At 40.9% G+C, this 20,000-nt stretch overlaps 2 protein-coding genes and 1 long non-coding RNA gene across 4 annotated transcripts in view; 2 read left to right on the top strand and 1 right to left on the bottom strand.

The window, feature by feature from the left end:
- The window catches only part of LOC100331115 (RNA-binding protein MEX3B), a 10,834-nt gene extending 6,705 nt beyond the window's left edge, over window positions 1-4,129 (top strand). Inside the window, 1 exon segment of the mRNA NM_001443043.1 lies at window positions 1-4,129. This exon segment is cut by the window's left edge and continues 733 nt beyond it. Coding sequence (NP_001429972.1) covers window positions 1-571 — 571 coding nt within the window. The 3' untranslated portion in view covers window positions 572-4,129.
- Window positions 4,130-6,928: 2,799 nt separating this feature from the next.
- LOC147846587 (uncharacterized) lies at window positions 6,929-11,389 on the top strand. The gene is made up of 4 exons (XR_015479245.1): window positions 6,929-7,310; window positions 7,355-7,515; window positions 7,760-10,464; window positions 10,513-11,389. It is a non-coding gene; the product is annotated as an uncharacterized LOC147846587 (long non-coding RNA).
- Window positions 6,931-20,000, bottom strand: part of LOC100534673 (protein unc-13 homolog A) — a 185,727-nt gene continuing 172,657 nt past the window's right edge. The window contains exons 41-42 of one of the 2 annotated variants that reach the window (XM_087241635.1): window positions 15,348-15,648; window positions 6,931-7,071 (exon numbers count right to left, since the gene is read on the bottom strand). In XM_087241635.1, the coding sequence (XP_087097761.1) occupies window positions 15,360-15,648 (289 nt within the window). In that variant the 3' untranslated portion in view covers window positions 6,931-7,071; window positions 15,348-15,359. Of the gene's footprint in view, window positions 7,072-13,860; window positions 15,649-20,000 lie in introns of those variants that run through there. The other variant, XM_087241636.1, reaches the window with a different exon arrangement.

The following is a 20,000-nucleotide window of genomic DNA, read 5'->3' as shown; positions in this document are numbered from 1 at the left end:
GACCAATGAAGATTTGGGTTTCGAGTTCGGCGCTGCTAATATTTGGGCGCCGTTTGTTAACGGTGCAAAGCAGCCGCCTCAGCCTGTCCGGCGAAATAGCAGCGGCCTCAGCGGTGGAGCTGTAACTCCACGTCTATCACCCGACCCCGATCACCCTCTCGCCCGCAGAGCCCAAAGCGACCCGCTCAGCACTCTCTCCTGGCTCCAAAATGGAGGCGGCGGCGGATCGTTTTCTGGAGGAAGCAGCAGCAGTAGTGGAGGAAGCACAACCGGGTATTCGTCCTGCTCTGCGTCGTCGCTTCCTGGTGGATCTCCGACCGACTCTGAAGGCGGCGGCAGTGGTGTTGGCATCTCTGCTACTATGCTGAGTCGCCTGAAAGCAGGCGCGCTAGCTGGAATGGTTCCTCGAGATTGTTACGTGTGCTGCGAGAGCGAGGTGACTGCTGCGCTGGTGCCCTGCGGACACAATCTGTTCTGCATGGACTGCGCCGGTCAGATCTGCCAGTCTTCTGACGCCGAGTGCCCGGTGTGCCACACTCCTGCCACACAGTGCATCCGCATCTTCTCTTAAAGACCGCCTTCATAGGAGCGACCGCAATGATTAGATATGACACTATTCTTGATTTATTGACAATAATAATAATAATGATGATGATGATAATAATGACGTCGTTACCCACTCAAGTACTTGTTTTATTTGTCTTACTAGCGCTCATGTTCATATTCGGTGGGTTTTTTTCTCCAGCTCATGCTTCCCTTTTTCTACTCGCAGATATTTTTCAACTTTTACGCTGCACTTTTTTCTAATGCATTGTGTTTGTTTTTTAGAGGGTTGCCGATTTTTAAATTATTTTTTAAAAGTTGTTTTTGTGTGTGTGTGTGTGTGCATTTTTTAAATGCAGCGCCAGACTGCGAACGCTCATTTAGACCAAAACGTTGAGAGGTTATTCCTGTAACACTTAATATTTATACGTACTAGTTGATGTTGAATCTGAGATAGCTAGAGTAGTACATGTTATAAGTATCATAACCGTGCATTTTCTCTTTTTGCCACACTACCTTAAAACACGACGATGACGGTGTGTGTTGTTCATTCCAGCAGTCTACACTCCTGAAACAGGGTTGCCAGTATTTGGACGAATCTGTTACGCTTTTCTGTGCCGAAGTGAACGGCGCCCTCCATCTTCAACTCGAATGTTTTTTTCGTTTGTGAATGTGTGTGTGTGTGTGTGTGTGTGTGTGTGTGTGGTCATCCTGATTTGTGCACTGCGACACACTGAAATGTCTTTGGCTGGAGTTGGAGTCTGTCTTCCGGCTGTCGCACTTAGTCCCGCTGTGGTTTTCCTCGTCCGCCGCCTATAAACGTAGCCGCTGTTTCTGACATCCGTAGCCCCGTTTTACACACAACAAGCCATGAACTCACTCTAAAGGGCTTCCGGTTACACACTACACTTCAGGTTTTCGCTAATAAACAGGATCTTCAGTCCCACTCGAGTCTGTGTGGCAGCTAAATCACGCAGGGCTTCCGTACGTTGTTTTTCCTGAAACGCGGGGGACTTTTTGTTTTTGTTTTTCAGACATCCTCGTTCGCATGAGTTGTACAGATTCCATTGAGGACTATTAAATGTGCCAGACTTTGAGAGCAGTCAGCTAGAGCTGTGGTGATGATCGCAGGCATTGCAAATCGAGACAGTATTTTGCATCGATTCTGAAATTTCCCAAATGCATTGCGATCCTCTCTTGAATGCGTTCTGAAATTAGGTTTGACCAAAAGATGGCGTCGTATTCTCTACAAACAGCCTCCAATTCATTGCACGCACCACTCCAAAGTAAAGTAAGGAAGGTTTAAGGGAATTACAGGAGCATGCATAGTAAGCTGTTTACGTTAATCTCATGGAATAAAAGTCAAGGTGCACCTACATTTGACCACTTGCATGACTAATGCACAATACAAACTTATTTCTGGGTATTTGAGTCTGCTGTTAGCTAGCATTTAAGCGCCATCTGCTGTTAAAAACTAGCTCAGAGTGCCATCTGCTCTTATAAAACTAGCCTACAGCGCCATCTGCTGTTAAAAAAACTAGGCAAGAGCGCCATCTGCTGTTATTAAACTTGGTTACAGCGCCATCTGCAGTTTAAAAACTAGCCTAGAGTGCCATTTTCGTTTTACATCTAGCCAACAGCACCATCCTCTGTTACAGTGAAGCCTAGAGCGCCATCTGCTGTTATAAAACTAGATTACAGCACCGTCTGCGGTTAAAAAAAAAGCTAGCCTAGATCACCATCTCCTTTCTACATCTAGCCTAGAGCACCATCCTCTGTTAAAATCTAGCCTAGTGCGCCATCTGCTGTTATAAACTGGCCTAGAGCATCGTCTGCTGTTAAAACTAGCTTAGAGCACAATGTGCTCTTACAAAATTTGCCTACAGCGCCATCTGCTGTTATAAAACTAGCCTAGAGCGTCACCTGCTTTTTACATCTAGCCTAGAGCACCATCTGCTGTTCAGAACCATCCTAGAGCACCATTTGCAGTTTACAAACTAGCCTAGAGTGCCATCTGCTTATTACATCTAGCCTAAAGTGCTATCTGCTGTTAAAAACTAGCCTAGAGCACCATCTGCTGTTTATAAACTAGCCTAGAGCGCCATCTGCTTTCGACAATTAGCTTGCACGCCATCTGCTGTTAAAAACTAGCCTAGAGCACCATCTGCTTTTTAACAACTAGCTGAGAGCGCCATTTTCTGTTTAAAAACTAGCCTAGAGAGCACCAACTGTAGTTTAAAAGCTAGCCTGCTGCGCCATCTGCTTTTTACATCTAGCATAGATCATCATCTATTGTTCATAACCATCCTAGAGCATCATTTGCAGTTTAAAAATTAGCCTAGAGCGCCATCTGCTTTTTAAATTAAGCCTAGAGCGCCATCTACTGTTCAGAACCATCCTAGGGCACCATGTGCGGTTTAAAATCTAGCATAGAGCGCCATCTGCTGTTCAAAACTAGATCAGAGAGAATTGCGATGTGTTGTGAAAATCTCAGAAACGATCCACGAATTGCACTGCTAAAATGAAAAACAATAATAATACTAATAATGAACGCATCATCACAGCCCTACAGTTAACGGTGCCTTGGTGGTGAAAGTCGCTGCCGAGAAAACGAAGATTGTGTCGAACCTTCTCCGCTCTTCCACTTTTGAAGATTGGCTTCGGAGTATTTGTACAGAATATCTGAGCCTTGTTTAGTTTGTTTGGGACTGTGCTTTGGAAACACAAGCGTGTTGTCGGTTGCGAGGAACAGAAGCTAGCTAGTTTTCGGTTGTGTGTGTGTGTGCGCGTGTGTGTTTTGGCGATGAAGGTCATGTTGACCTGAGGTTGAATCTTCTCTTGTTTTCCTCTAAAAGGCTTCAAACAGGGTTCACTGAGGCGAATCTCAGGCATCGGAACGACGTCAGACGCTGTTTCCCCATCAATCATTTTCTTGCCCTGATATCGCTCTACTCTTTCCTTTACGTTCGCTTTAATTCCTTTTGTACGCCGAACCAAAAGTGATTTCAATAACGGAGTTTCAGGCCTAATTGTAAATATCCTGGATACAATCATTGGGATTAGTTTTTTTCCACAGCTGAAAGGTTAATGTAGTTTTTAAGAACATGTATCATTATTTGTAAGTTAAACTCTCTGCATGTCTTGAAGCCATGAGGCGTTAACTAATAATTTTTCTAAAAACGCAAAGGCAAAAAAAAAAAAGAAATTAAAATGGACAAACTTTTTTTACACATTTTATTTTTACAATTTATTTGCTTACCTTGACATGAATATCCCAGATTATAATGTGACCCTTTTTATTACAGCAAAGTTCTCTTTATTTTCCATGTTTCTGTTCTTTCCTGTGTATTACATATAGGCAATTTATAACAAAATGAGAAAAAATTATTGAAGAAATTTTAAAATTGAAATATATTTTATTTGAAAGTTTATGGACCTTTTAACCGCGAGCTGGAACACTTGTGTACGCGGCGTATCATTTGAGCTGACTTGACGGTTATGAGAAATGTATCAAGAGTTTTATTTTTTATGCTTCTTTAATAAAATCTTGTTTTTTTGTTTCCGTTTTTGTACTGTAAAACAATAATTCTGTCTGTCTGTGTCTTTATTTCTGTGACTTTAGAGCTGTTATCCATGCAATGTGGGATATTAGGACCATTGGGAAGTTAATAAATGAATTTTTGTTGTTAAAAGTAGCCTAGAGCGCCATCTAGTGTTAAAAACTAGCCTAGAGCGCCATTTAATGTTAAAAACTAGCCTAGCTGATGCTCTAGATCTGCTTTATCCATCTAGCCTAGAGCGTCATCTGCTGTTTTAAACTAGCCTAGAGCACAATCTGGTAAATCTAGTAAAAACGATCCTGGAGCACCATCTGGTGTTAAATACTAGCCTAGAGCAGCATCTGCTTTTTACATCTAGCCTAGAGCACCATCTGCTGGTTTACACTAGCCTAGAATGCCATCTAGTGTTAAAAACTATCATGGAGCGCCATCTACTGTTTAATACTAGCCTAGAGCACCATTTGCTTTTTATATCTAGCCTAGACTACCATCTAGTGTTAAAAACTAGCCTAGAACGCCATCTGCTGGTAAATACTAGCCTAGAGCACCATCTGCTGTTATTAAACTGGCCTAGAGCACCATCTGCTGTTATTAAACTAGCCTAGAGCGCCATCTGCGTTTTAAAAAGCAATAACCCTGTCATATCTGTCTTTATTTTGTGTGACATTAGAGCTTTTCTCCATGTAATGTGGGATTTTAGGAACAGTTGGAAGATTATTTTAATGTTATGGGACCTTGTAAATGCATTTATAAAGTTGTTTAATTATTAGAATCAGTTTTATTTGTGTTAGTGTAACGGAGGCCAGCTAGTAAGTGCTGTGCAGGTAAACCTCACTCCTTATGTCAGATGTCAGAGGACATGGTCTTTAGCCTTCTTGGTAGAGCAACTGACTCCCATGCGGAAGGTCACCGGTTTGATACCAGCACGGAGCGGGTTGGGTGGTGTAGGACTGGCGGGGTTACATTGGTGCTGTGACCTGGATGGGAGTGAGGTTTAGGAAGGTGAGTGTAATGGAGGCCAACTAGTAGCTGCTGTGCAGGTAAACCTCACTCCTCTGACCTGTAAAGGTGCTCTAGCGACAGATGCTAGAGGTCATGGTCTTTAGCCTCCTTGGTAGAGCACCCGACTCCCATGCGGAAGATCGCCAGTTTGATACCAGCTCGGAGCGGGTTGGGTGGTGTAGGACCAGTAGGGTTACAATAGGATATCTATAATCTAGTGTGCCAAAACTGATCAAATTCACATTTGGAAGTGAAATTAACATTTAAAAGATATAAACAGAAGTATTGTAGTTTGTCACGTCTGTCTAAATGGATCAACGGTTTTATTCACGTCACCTCATACTTCAGTTTCTCGTAACAACATAACCAATCAAATCTCTAGTGTCTGACATGCCCCGCCCCACCCCCCCCCCCCCCCTTTTCCATTTGCTTTTCATTCTGGCAGAGCTGTGAGAAAACAATACTATTGGCTGTTTTTACAAAAGGGGAGGAGCTACACTACGTCCCGCCCTCTCACCGTGTTTTAGTTTAGATTAAATCAAACGTTGAATAAAACTGTACATTTCAAAGCACTTCACAGGACCTTTAACAAGTTTAAACATGCATTTACAGTGCTACAATGCCCACATCAACATATTTTGATTCCCCTGACGGCCCGAACTCACATTACATTCAGGCCTGGGCACGATTACGTCATCGATGATGCGCTGTTCAGTAAGCGCTCTCGCTCAGCACCGTGGAGATTTCTCTAGTTATATCGCTTTAGTCGTTAGGGATGCGCTGACACGCAGTCAGATATTTCGCCGAACAGATCCGCCACTTTTGTTGCTCATAAGTCCTCGTGCTGCAGGAGTTAGGAGGTCTGCTGAAGGTGCAGCTGTGGTGCAGTGAGGGGTTTGCGTCTTTAATAAACTACGGCAGTTTGCGTTCATTGAACAGTAAAATTGATTAATAAATCCATATGAAAAAGTCCCTTAAAGTCACGTCTCGCTTTCAGTTTCGGACTTAGGCGCGTTTTGCACTCACACACAAGCGTACCGTGCCAAAGCCCAAGTGCCAGAGCCCGATTCAGCGCACTCACACTTCTCAAACGATCCGGAAAACGGGCCTGGGTACAGTCTGAATAGCATAGTGCGAGTACGCCCTTAGAAATGAAAGCGCTTTTCACAGATGGCTGGAAGAACAGCTGCAGTTACAATCTGTATGCACATATTATACGCAGTTATCACAGGTAATCCATAATAGACACAGTGGAGAAAACTCGCTCCTCAGGAACGCTCGTGTCTGGATCCAGTATATCGCTTTAACAGAGGAGAGAAAAAGTTACCTCACGAACACGCCAGCGGGTCAAATGTCCAATGTGAGAGAGAGACAGAGGTAAAGATTAGTCGTAGTGAAATTGCGTCTCGTGTGCTGTGCCGACTTTATAGTAGCGAGAGTGTTATTTACTCGCCCTCGCCTCCTCCATAGTGTTCTACTGCGACATCTCGCATAGGAGATAAATGACGTAATAACCGGTTATGATCTATTACTGAACCGATATTAATAATTTTGACACCCCTGAGTAGCGATGCAGCACAAAAATATCTATCAAAGTATTAAACATTGAAAACATTTGCTGAAGTAAAAGTGGAAGCAGGAGAAACAATCCTCCAGTAGAGTACAGATACTGCCTTTTAGTACTGAAGTACAGTAGTGAAGGAGTTCTACTTCGTTACTATACATCTCTGGCCATGGGGTATACCAATTTATTTATTTTTTTAAACAAAGTTAACAGTAAATTAATCTCCAAACACACTGATAATAAAGGCAGAAACACGGCGGCTGTTGATCATCGTTGTTTTAATAGGAAGCAAATGCTGCATTAATCCACAATCATCCCCATTAAGAACAATCCAAATGGTTAAAAATGAAAACTAGAAACATCCCCAGTATAAAAACATTCAGCAGACGGACACCAGTGTGTGTGTGTGTGTGTGTGTGTGTGTGTGTGTGCCAGGATCTCCAGCATGCAGCAGTTTGATGAAGGCGAGCAGCGGCTCATGCACACATGCACATATCACAGTCTTCATGCCCGCTTGTGCTTCAGCGATCTGTCTCTGTGTGTGTGTGTGTGTGTGTGTGTGTGTGTGTGTGTGTGTGTGTGTGTGTGTGTGTGTGTGTGTGTGTGTGTGTGTGTGTGTGTGTGTGTGTGTGTGTGTGTGTGTGTGTGTGTGTGTGTGTGTGTGTGTGTGTGTGTGTGTGTGTAGGCTTATGTGGTTTACAGGGACACACAAAAAACCTGATAATACATTTTCTGTCATTTTACAGTCTTATTTCTTATACATTATATTAATTCGAACAACAAATGTCAATAAAAGTCTCTTTGTTAAACTGTAGAGTTGAACTGTCATCATCAGAAGCGGACAGAGCAGAGATCAACATCCAAGCTGCATCACATTGGTATGACTTGATTTACAAGGACACACCTTAAAGGAGGACCTATGTCTGTTTTCTTTCATGATGTTAAATAAGTCTCTAATGTGCCCAGAGTGTGGACTGTAGATAGATGTGTCCGTATTTAGTGATTCTCAAGTGTTTATTTGCAGTTGTGAGTTGCATTATGGGATGTTGATCTCTGCTCTGTCCACTTCTAATGCAGAAAAGTTTAACAGAGTGACTTTTACTGACATTTTAGTAGCTTGAAATCAAATAACGTGTAAGAAATAGAGAAATACGTCTGTAAAATAACAGAAGATGCACTGTCAGGTGTTTGTAGCGTAATATCCAACACCAACCCAAGCAATATATCACTGTAAACTATTACAAATGTGCATAAAAGTCACCTTATTAAGGATAAAAGTTGCTGAAAGAAAGATCAAGTCCCGTAATGCAATTCAGAAGCAGAAATAAACAGGGGGAAAATAAAAACATGAATCACAAAATGAGGAAAAACTGAGTGTCCTGTGAAAAAACACAGCAAAAATAAAGTATAAAACTAAAATACAAAGAGCTGCATAACAGGACTGATGGAATTTTTAGGGCTTTGTGTGTCCCTGCAATTCATTCATCACTTTTCCTTCAGGTTAGTTCTTATTTATCAGACATTGCCACAGTGGAATGAACCACCAACTATTCCAGCATATGGTTTAGCCCAGTACTGTGAAACACTCATACACACTCTCTGTAATTCAAAATCCAAACCAATTGCCGTTTTTTTATTGATAATTAAAATCGTCTACATGTTTTCTGTGAGGGATGAGGTGTGTTAGGGCTTTATAATAGTTTATTCACTGTATAAAATACATTACGCCTATGGAGAGTCCCTGTAAAGCATGTATACAAGTATATGTGTGTGTAGTCAAGGCCTGTGTGAATCAACATTCAATGGCTGCGTTGCATTTGTTTTTTTGTTTTTTTTCGTGTTTTGTTCAAAGCAAATCAAGCATACAGTGATTTTAAAGCTGGTTTTTAAAAAGAAAACAAATTTTAGAAACGGTAAAAAAAAAAAAAACTCACCGGCCACTTTATTAGGTACACCTTACTAGCACGCGTTGGACCTACTTTTGCCTTCATAACTGCCTTAATCCTTGGTGGCATCGATTCAACAAAGTACAGGAAATATTCCTCAGAGATTTTGCTCCATACTGACATGATAGCATCACACAGTTGCTGCAGACTTGTCGGCTACACATACATGAGATGGAAATCCCAGTAGATCAGCAGTTTCTGAAATACTCAGACCAGCCCGTCTGGCACCAACAACCATGCCACGTTCAAAATCCCCTTTCTTCCCCATTCTGATGCTCACTTTGAACTGCAGCAGATCTACATGCCTAAATGCATTGAGTTGCTGCCATGTGATTGGCTGATTAGAAATTTGCGTTGACGAGCAGTTGGACAGGTGTACCTAATAAAGTGGCCGGTGAGTGTATACAGATAGTAAAAACAAAAACTGTGATAAAAATACTAAAACCTCTCTAACTAAAAAAATGAGTGATGTACATTAAATAAAACAGTATTATATCCCTTAATGTAAACAATTATGGAAGCGGATTAGGGACAAACATAATAAAAAAAACATCTTGATAAAATGGTAAACTACAAAACGAAAAGTTAAAAATGTTTTGAATAAACTCATTAAATTTTAAGAAAAATACTTTTTTTTTTTAAGGAAAAAGATGTAAATATGAATTAATTCATTCATTTTCCTCTAGCTTAGTCCCTTATTTATCAGGGGTCTCCACAGCGGATTGAACCACCAACTAATCCAGCATATGTTTTACACAGCGGATGCCCTTCCAGCTGCAACCCAGTACTGGGACTGTACTCATTCACACACACACTCTGTAGCGCATGTGTTTGGACTGTGGGGGAAACCGGAGCACCCGGACGAAACCTACGCCAACACGGGGAGAACATGCAAACCACACAGAAATGCCAAGTGACCCAGCCGGGACTCAAACCAGCAACCTTCTTGGGGTGAGGCCACAGTGCCAACCACTGAGCCCCTGTGCCACCCCAATCATTAAATTCAAAGGTAAAACCTTCCATCATTAATGTCAATTCATTTTGAGAAAAAAATATAAAAAAAACTTTTTCTCTGAATAACGAGTTTATTCTCAACATTATTTGAGGGAAAGTCTAAAAAAAAATTGAGAATAAATATAGACTTTTCCTTAAAAAAAAAAAAATCTCTTTATTATGATTTTAATCAAGATGTTTTTACTTCAATTTTTAATATTCTTGACCCCAATCTTGAGATGGCTTTTATTTATTTGTTGTATTATTATTGCTCGGCCCTAACTGATTATTGTTGATTATTGCTTAACAAAATGTGACCACAAAATTACAAGTTATTATAAAAAAAGTTAAATATGTATTTAAAAAGCTCTAGTTAAATAATTAAGATAATTAAATAATACTGCAAATGTTTACTGACAGTGCAACATATCGAAAATAATGCCTAACAAATATATTGAAAAATTACAGTAGAATGCTTCAGCTAGAGCAGCACAACTGCAAAATGAGTAATAATAAAAAACGAATGATAAAACAAACGATACACTCATTCAGTAAAAATAATTAGACAAAATGTGCAGCAAATCACAAACTCAGTAATAAAAAAGTATTGATGAAATAAATGATTAATTCGTTTGTTAAAATTATTAAATAATTAAAAAACTAAAGTGAATTGACCCACTGTAAAACCCGACAGTCAACTTTATCAAATGAGAGGAGTGCAGTTTACTCAATTGCCTGAAAGTTAATTCTACTCATCTGAAAAGAGTTTTGAACTCAGTGTTGAAGGTAACGAGTTCATTAAATACCACATTACCTCAGCCTGAATGCAGTAAGCTCACAGTACTCATATGGATCAGTTTTTGAACTTAAAGGGTTTGGTGCAGTTTCCTCAAATGGTTTGGAGTTGCCTTAACGTTTTGGGTTTTACAGTTTAGTGCTCAAACAAACCCTTAATTCATTAATTAAAAACTAAATCAAAAAATAATAATTGTAAAAATAAATAGTGCAGCACATTTAGCAACAATAAAAAGCTAAAGATAAAGAAATTATTACATTTAAAGGGCACCATAAGTGTTTTGCGTCTCTAGAATGTGTCTGTAAAGTTTCAGCTCAAAACACCCGTCAGATTTCTCATTATACCTTGTACATGTGTTGTATACACATTTCCAGCAGGGGGCCGTTTAGTCGTACTGCGCCTTTAAGGCGAGTCCTCCCCGCCGACTGTTTCTACGTGTCTTTCTGCATGCCTAATCTCCTCCCTCGGCTGCGTCAGACACCAGACAGACTTAAAGGAAGCAGATCTCACGCAGCGTTTGTGAGAAATACTACAGTTATAACTTTGCCAATGAGTTTTTGAAGTGGAGATGCATCGACACACAATGTCAATGTGCAAAGTTCACGCGCACACACACTTGCTTCCATCTAGAAAACGTTTCTGTAGCTTGATGGCAAAAACTGAGAGACTTAGGAGGAGCTTCTTTCCCCAGGCCATCAGGCTGCTAAATTCTAACCCGGTGTTACACATTACGTGATTTTTTTTGTATTTATCATTGTAGTAGTCATATTCATAAGTACATCATATTGCTGCTATTCTTATTACCTTGTATAATTTTTTGCACACTTTATTTTTCCTTCTTTTTCCTTAATATTTAATTTTTGTTTATCTATACTTGCACTATCTCTGGAGCGGACCTGACCTACATTTCACTGCTGGTCATACTTTGTATAACTATGTATGTGACAAATAAAACTTGACTTGACTTGACACACACACACACACACACACACACACACACAGAGATACAGACAGACACACACACACAGACAGACAGCGCGCATTTAGCTTTGCACTCTTTTTGCACGCATATGTGACAGGATACAGGCTAATCTCCACTGCTGTGTGGATATCTGTTATGTTAAAGTACAAAATAAACCTGATTTAACGTCCACAAAGCGGGATTGAAGCATCTTCTTTTATAATTGTTCTGACATGCGGCTGTGCTGATGAAGTGAATCTGAAGTAAATCGCTGTACTTCATTATACACGTGCTCGGTTTTAAAACATGTGAAGCTCACTCTTGATCTCATTTGATGATGATTGATGATCCGAGCGAACTGAACAGACCTTTAATTCCTGGTTGCTTTGCGCACATCTGGTCTTGTTGGTATGATTATACACGTGACTACCGGGACATGTTATTACGCAGCTGTCAATCAATTTAGTGGGCGGGGGGACCGCACTCCTACGTCAAGTTGTGGTCGGTCTGAAAACCGCTCTAATCGCTCCACCGTTTATATGTTGTTAAACTAAAAAAAAGGACTGTGTGTGTTTATATCAGCCTAATATGACGGTCTATACACTATACCTACACATATGTCTGTCCAAACTGTTTGAAAAGTAGATTTTTCACCATACGGTGCCCTTTAATATTTAATAAATATAATTAATAATAAAAAAAAATTTAAAAAGCCACTAATATTGCATTATTAGCAATAACAAAAAATTTGGATGAATCATTCGCAATGAAACCTGAATCATAAATAAGCAAACAGCAGATAAACGCTCACCGCCGACTGATGCTCCTGCAATGTACAGCATAAACCCAACTGAACTCTACTGTAAACATGTTTCAATTAAAGCAGTAAGTGTGCAAAAACACTGCAGTTCACATCTGGACCGCTTCACGTCTGCTGATCTGACGCTGTCTTCAGCACATTCAGCCAAAGAAAGAAACAGCTCAGCTGAAAATCACATCCATCCCTCAAAGCCCGCTAAAATATGCAGATTCATAAACAGACATGATCAGCACTGTGGCCTCACAGCAAGAAGGTTGCTGGTTCGAGTCCCTAGGTCAGTTGGCATTTCTATGTGGAGTTTGCATGTTCTCCCTGTGTTGGCGTGGGTTTCCTCCGGGTGCTCCGGTTTCCCCCACAGTCCAAACACATGCGCTATAGGGGATTTGATGAACTAAACTGGCCGTAGTGTATGAGTGTGTGTGTGAATGACTGTGTATGGGTGTTTCCCAGTAATGGGCTGCAGCTGGAAGGGCATCCGCTGCCTAAAACATATGCTGGAATAGCGGTTCATTCCACTGTGGCGACCTCTGAAATAGAGACTAAGCTAAATGAATGAATGAAATGAATGAACATGAGCGTGACGGACAGCACAGACCTGCATTGTACTGAAACACTCCTCAATTATATTGTGCCGCTGCTTGTAAAAATAAAAAAGAAAGTAGAGCCAATAGGCCAAAAACGGTCCATTGTAACCTTTGATTTGACCATCATCCCATCTGAGCGGAGAGTGAGTACGATGGAGAGGGTTGGGGTGAATGCCCTTAATACAGAGAGGCTGCGTCTGAAACCGCATACTTCCATACAAAACAGTACACAAAAATTAGTATGCGAGCCGAGTTGTGTGTCCGAATTCATAAGCTGCGTCCCAAATCGCATACTTATGCACTATTCTACGCCATTTTGTAGTATAAATAGTGTGAGTAGTGCGTTCACACTGAAAACTCTTAACAACTATAAGTGCACTTGAATTACCCGGATGATGCACTCATTCAGCCGGTATAATGAAGTGTGTAATGATGGACACTTCACGCACTCAACGACCGCAGGTTTGCTTACGTAGCGGAAGGGGCGGAGCTATCGGGCGCACATGTTGGATAACTTTATTTATTTTGGATGGTGAAAGCAAAATTCTCCTATGAGAGTGATTATAGCGCCTCCCGATGGTGAATGCGGTTATATTCACGGCAGGTATTATTTGATAATTCGGTCGTTTATTTCACTGATTTGGCAACCGTCAAACGTCATCAGGGAAACGGGTTGAATTTACGTTTAGTAAAAAAACATTAGCGCTCCATTTGGGACGACACTACATACATGTACTATACTGTTGAGTGTGTAAGTGCATAAGTACATAGTGCATGAGTGCATAGTGTGCCATTTGGAACGCAGCTTGATTTACATTCATACTTTTCGCATTCATACCTGTATTGAACAATGGCTGAGTAGTACGTTTAAATGGAAATGCAGTACCTACTGAGTAGCAGGTGGTTTCAGACGCAGCCAGACGTTTTTAGTTTGATGTAACCTTTTTTGTTTATTTTATTGTTGAGCTATAAAAAAGCAACCTGAAATTAAATGTTATAAATGAATCCGATTTTTTTTTAGGGTTTTTACCTTTATTTGGAAAGGAAAGTAGAGAAAGGGGGAGCAGAGAGAGGGGAAGGATTGGCATAGGACCACGAGGCGGAATTGAACTCGGATCTCCGTGATCACCTGAGTGCATGTGTCGACGCACAAACCACTACACCACTAGCGCCTACATGCATCATGTTTTTTAAAATGTAAAAATGGTCACTTGATGAATGAAGGATTACTAAATTAGATTTTGTTTTTAATGTCAAAGGTTCATTATATAACATAAAAATGATTGTATTAGTGATGTAAAGCAATGTTTTCTAGTCATGTTTAAATTTTATTAAATAAAATAGGAAATTACCCATGTTAAATTACCCCACCTACAATTGTCTTCGGGCCACTTGTCCGTTTGGTTTTTGGTCCTTCATAATAAAAAGTTTGGGCACCCCTGCTGTAGACAATCCAAAACTAATATTGCTTAAGGGGGCTAATAATATTCACCTTAAAATGGGTTTAAAACAATTAAAAACTGCTTTCATTCTAGCTGAAATAAAACAAGTAAAATTTACTCCAGAATAAAAAATTATTAGAGGAAATACTGTGAACAATTCCTGGATCTGTTCAACATCATTTGAGAAATATTTGACGAAGAAATTTACAGAAGGGGGAATAATTTAGACTTCAACTGTATGTATATTTATTCATTATCCTTCAGCTTAGTCGCTTATTTATCAGGGGTCGCCACAGAGGAATGAACCGCCAACTATTCCAGCATATATTTTAAACAGCGGATGCCCTTCCAGCTGCAACCCAGTACTGGGAAACACACACACACACACACATATACACTACAGTCAATTTAGTTCATCAATTCCCCTGTAGAGCATGTGTTTGGACTGTGGGGGAAACCGGAGCACCCGGAGGAAACCCACGACAACACGAGAAGAACATGCAAACTCCACACAGAAATGCCAACTGACCCAGCCGGGACTCGAACCAGTGACCTTCATGCTGTGACGCCACAATGCTAACCTATGAGCCACCGTGCCACCCATAAGCCATATTTTCTGTGTAGATGCATGTGTGTGATGTCCAGCTGAACTGTGTCTTGAACTCCAGTGTGTGTGTGTGTGTGTGTGTGTGTGTGTGTGCTGCAGTTTCAGTCAGTGTGTATTGCTCTAGAATTCTGCATTATTGAAGTAGACGCCGCACTACAGATATGACACAGCCTGTGGAGAACACAAACACAGATAACACACGTACAGTACTGCCAGCCTCAACGCCAAAGAGCTCGTTTACAGTCACTCATCATCTGGAAGCATTAAAACCCAAACCCAAACCGACCAGTGTGTGTGTTTGATGAGAAATCCTGAAGAAGCAGAAAACACTGGCCTTGTGGAGACGCAGACAGCAGTGTGTGTGTGTGTGTGTGTGTGTGTGTGTGATCACAGTGTTCTTCATCATGCTGAAGTGTGGAGGAGACGACACCAGACTCACATGCAGAAAGTGCAAAATATTCCAGCCCAGACTGCAGAGCACAGGTGTGTGTGTGTGTGTGTGTGTGTGTTTCCTCCAGTCAGTGTGCATGTGTGTGTGTGCTCATGCTCTTCCCTCCTCCGCCGAGCGCTGTTCAGACTTGAGTTTGACGAACTCTTTGGCGACCTCATCGTTGTTTCTCTGTGAGAGGATGCGCAGGACGGTGAGCCCCGTCTCGTCCATGTGCACGCGCTTTCCCAGCGGCAGCCAGCAGGCGGCGCTGCTCCGGGATGCCAGATCCTTCAGCTGCAGCACCGCCGTGCCCACGGTGCGATCCTCCCGCGCAAAACAGTAGTCCTTCACACACACCTGCAGCTCATAGCCCTCGGGGCCCAGCTCACTACCTAGAACACTAGATAGGGAGACAGAGAGAGACTGTTACTGAGGAATACAGCAGAATTTAAAAGTCCACATGAATCAGAAGCTGCGACTGTTTTCTCGTCCGTACTGTCATGCAGTTCAGAGAGAAACAGTGGGCGTGGCTTGTTTTTTCTACTACGTGCTGATTGGTTGTAGTTAAGTAGATTTCATTCAGAAAGATGGGGGCGGTTCCTAATATCAAGTACACAAAGTTCGGACTTGAGTCCTTAAAGGTTCAGACTAGGAAGAACAAACTACCGAGGACGCAAAGACACAAGTCAGGTATTTCTTCAAATGGAACTGCAGTGTACTTTATAATGTCACTTACCTCACCATGTACATTAACAATTAAATGATTTAATTTTATAATGCACGACCCTGTAATTAAGATTATATTAATATTATAAATCTACATTTTTGATTTAAGAAAATGTACACATAAAGTTGCAATATATATATATATTATGGGCCGAACCCAAATACGGTATTCGGATAAGCACGAATAGCGTGTTTTTACTTGAAAAATTATTTGTATTCGGGAACAAGAAAACCATTATATCCAAAAGCTGCGTTCTTATAAGACCGCAGTGCATGCCCGCGTTAGTGAGTGAGTGAGTTAGTGAGACAGACGTTCAGGAGTCGGGGGGCGGGGTGGGGCCCTGACTGACGCAGGTGACTGACGCAGGCTGCTGCTCCACACAGCAACAGAGAAGGCTTGGCAGAGCGAAAAATACTTTACTGCATCACTATTTTTGTTAAATAAATTTTTGTATCTGAACTGGGTTCCAGAGGCAGTTTATAAACTTGTAGCGTACTTACAGCGGAGTTTGATCGGTATATTATTCCATTACACTGCATTATTGACGTCTGCAACCTTTTGCTCTCTGTTTACGTAAGTTAGCTCTGTTAGCGCGGTAATTAAGACAATAGACTGTTGACAGAGTAACGGTAATGTTCGGTTATAAAGGTTAAAACGAAGCATGTGTAGTTGTGTCGAACTGTATGCACTCATAGGAGTTTTATGGTACGTTTAAATTACTGTCATTTGCAGACAGCAAGATATATGCTAAGCTAGTTAACCTTAGCATAGCTTCCGTCACTCATACATCTATGCCCGTCACTTATTAACTTTTAGGCACCCAAATAGGTAAGAGTGAGGCTGCTGCGGAGTCATTCTTGGTCCTCCACCAGCCAAAAAAAAAAAAAAAAAAAAACTTGCTCTAATTCTTTGTGGAAGAGTTGTACAGTCAGTGGTGCAGCAGATAAAACAGTGATGCTGTATGTAACATGTGCAAAAGTATATCTTAAGTATTTATATATATATAAAAAATATTGCAATGTATATCGCAGGGAAACAAAATATCGCAATGTCAATTTTTTCCAATATCGTGCAGCCCTAATTGGAACAGTACTTCGGCGATGGTTGATGACGTTTCACGAGGACACAAGAACGTAAGTACAGACAAGAACGCATATTGAGCGACAGCCAAGGAAAAAGGATTTGGGTAGAGTTATTACAACCTAACAGACTCCTAACCCATCCTCACCATTTCTGTTTGTTGTCAAAACTGACAGCTGGAGGGGTGTGGTTAAGTATGGTAGCCACGCCCAATACCTCAGACAGAACTAGTCTGAGGCCCCGTTTACACTAGTACGTTTTAACTTTAAAACAGCTTTTTAGAATAAAAACGGTCCGTATCCACACTGACATTTACCTAGCGCTTCTGAACAACTCTCCATCCACACTACACCACTGAAAACGCACATCACATGACCACACACACACTCTGTCATGCGCTGCAGCGTATGCACACATCTGAGCTCCAGGCAGTCAGCGGGTGCTTTGAGCACATCTACCCAGATGAGAGCAGCGCACACCTGACAGTTCATCAAGGATCTACTGCTGGATTTCATCTTACTGTAGTTGTTAAACGTGATATTTAATGCATCTTGTCTCTATATAGCGGTGTTTTGAATCTATTACTTGTTCTCAGGTAACGTGTTTTGGTTGAGCGCATAGATAAGCTAATAAATGAATTTAAGGAAAGGCATACACTGATTCTTAAGACGATAATCAATGGAGGATACGTCACAACAATGAGCTTGCAGCCTTGTATAAGGAAATTGATATAGTTAAATATATCAGACTTGCGAGGCTAAGGTGGGCAGGACACGTCATACGTATGGATGAAAATGCCATTGCAAAAAAAATCTTCAGCACTGACCCGGTAGGCAAAAGAAAAGTAGGAAGGCCTAAACCAAGATGGCGAGACTGCATTAGCAGTGATGTTTTAGGAAAAAGGAATTGGTGGGAAGTTGCCCGGGACAGAGAACATTGGCGAAAATTACTTGAGGCAGCCAGGATCCAGTAATGGATTTTCAGGCTAAGGATGATGATGATGATGATGATGATGATGGTACACTGATTCTGCACACTGACTGATCGCTTGCCTTTATTTTCATTCATTCATTCATTCATTTTCTTGTCGGCTTAGTCCCTTTATTAATCCGGGGGTCGCCACAGCGGAATGAACCGCCAACTTATTGAGCACGTTTTTACACAGCGGATGCCCTTATAGTGGCAACCCATCCCTGGGAAAGCCTTTATTTTCTTTAGTGTATAAACCTATTGTACGTTATACTTTCATAATGGCCATGATCATTAAAAGTGATATTCAGCAAAAGAGAGGCTATGTTTCATATTTTTTATGAAAATGAAAGGAGGCAGTGATGTTATTGACCTCGTTTTGTCATAAATATGTATACAGTGACAATGACGCTCATATAAATATGCAGTGTAAGAATTGAAATATTACAAATATTTTTGATGTCTTTGACAATTCAAAACATGAGCTGAAAACAGGGCCAATTGACTCCACAACCCAGCAGGTGGGAATGCGGGAAAAACCAGCTCCTGCTGCATTTCCATCTAAGTATGCTGAAACTCAGCTTCATCCCCCCCCATCTCACACATATGGTCATTTCAATGTTTGAATGTTCTAAATTAACCAAACTGACTTTATCTATCATGTTTGATATCATTTGAAATGTCTCAGTGCGACTGGTACAATGATCTCATTCCCTCAGAAATAGACATAATCAAAACAATAAATATATAACTTCAGGCATCTTTTGAACCACTGTGAAGGGTGTGACTTTTCCACTAAGTGTGAATGCCTTTTGTTATACACACACCCCCTTTCTTGAGGGAATTCTTGGATTATTTAAGGTAAGGTTTGAGAAAGGCTCAGGGCGATTCTGCCTAACCAGATCAGCCTATAACATGGAGCCTGCTCCATGTTATGTATATTTTTGAAGTCAGGTATGCATCTTTCATCTTGGATTTATCTTTGATAATTTGATGTTTTGTATTGATCAGTTATGAATTGACTGATTGAATTGGCATAATACATTTACCTGACTAATAAATTGTAATGTTTGACCATATTTTGCTCACTCTGTAATTATTAATTCAAGTAGATTACGCTGTATCCTTGTTTCCGCACGTCTTGCGTCAGGTCAGTAGACGGACTAAAATCCAATTGAGATGGAGCATTGGCACACTAATTGTGTTTTAGGGATCCGGCTGACTCTTGATATTGATTCATGTGTACTTAGGTGGAAAGGGCGATAACTTCCGTCTAGGTCAACAAGGTGTTGCACGACTAACCTAGATTGGGTACCCGACCTTTGTTTGAAGGTAATATTATTCTAAATTAAGTTCATATGGGAACCCATGGGCTTGGTGAAAACCAAAGTTACTATAGAGTCCAGTAGTCGGGTACATTTATATTAATGCCCGAACCTCTAATTAGAAATGATGATTGTCTTAACTCAAAGGTGTACATCTAAGCGGGACTAACTAAAGTATTTTAGAACGAGCGCGCTGGTAGCGGCCATCTAAAGTATTAGTCAATTACCTCTGTTTAATATTCAAGACTGAACGGAGTGTGACCGTGAGGGATGCCTTCGGCCGAGGCGATTTCTCTGAGCGACATGAGCACCCGAATGAACGGATGTAATAGTTACTAGTGAAGACAAAAGGTTCAAACATTTATCTAAATTACATATTGATATAATCTTCTCAATGTTTTATAATTGGAGTCAGATAAAACGAGGATAAACATATTAATATTCTAAACCACCTCATACTAAAATTGGAGTCAGATATGAGTTAAGTTTAATATAGATCAACATTGTGCACTGGAAAGACCGAACATGCAGTGAACCTTCATCCACCAGTGGACACCGGCATTGGACCAACTGGCTGGACCCTACAAAAGCTACACAACGTAACATGCAAACTCAACACAGAAATGCTAGCTGAGCCAGCCAGGACTTGAA

Source organism: Danio rerio, chromosome 2, assembly GCF_052040795.2.
Source record: "Danio rerio strain M-AB ecotype USA chromosome 2, GRCz13ab, whole genome shotgun sequence".
NCBI lineage: Eukaryota > Metazoa > Chordata > Actinopteri > Cypriniformes > Danionidae > Danio > Danio rerio.
The sequence above is the reverse complement of the archived record's forward strand: the minus strand, read 5'-3'. Positions and strand labels throughout refer to the sequence as shown.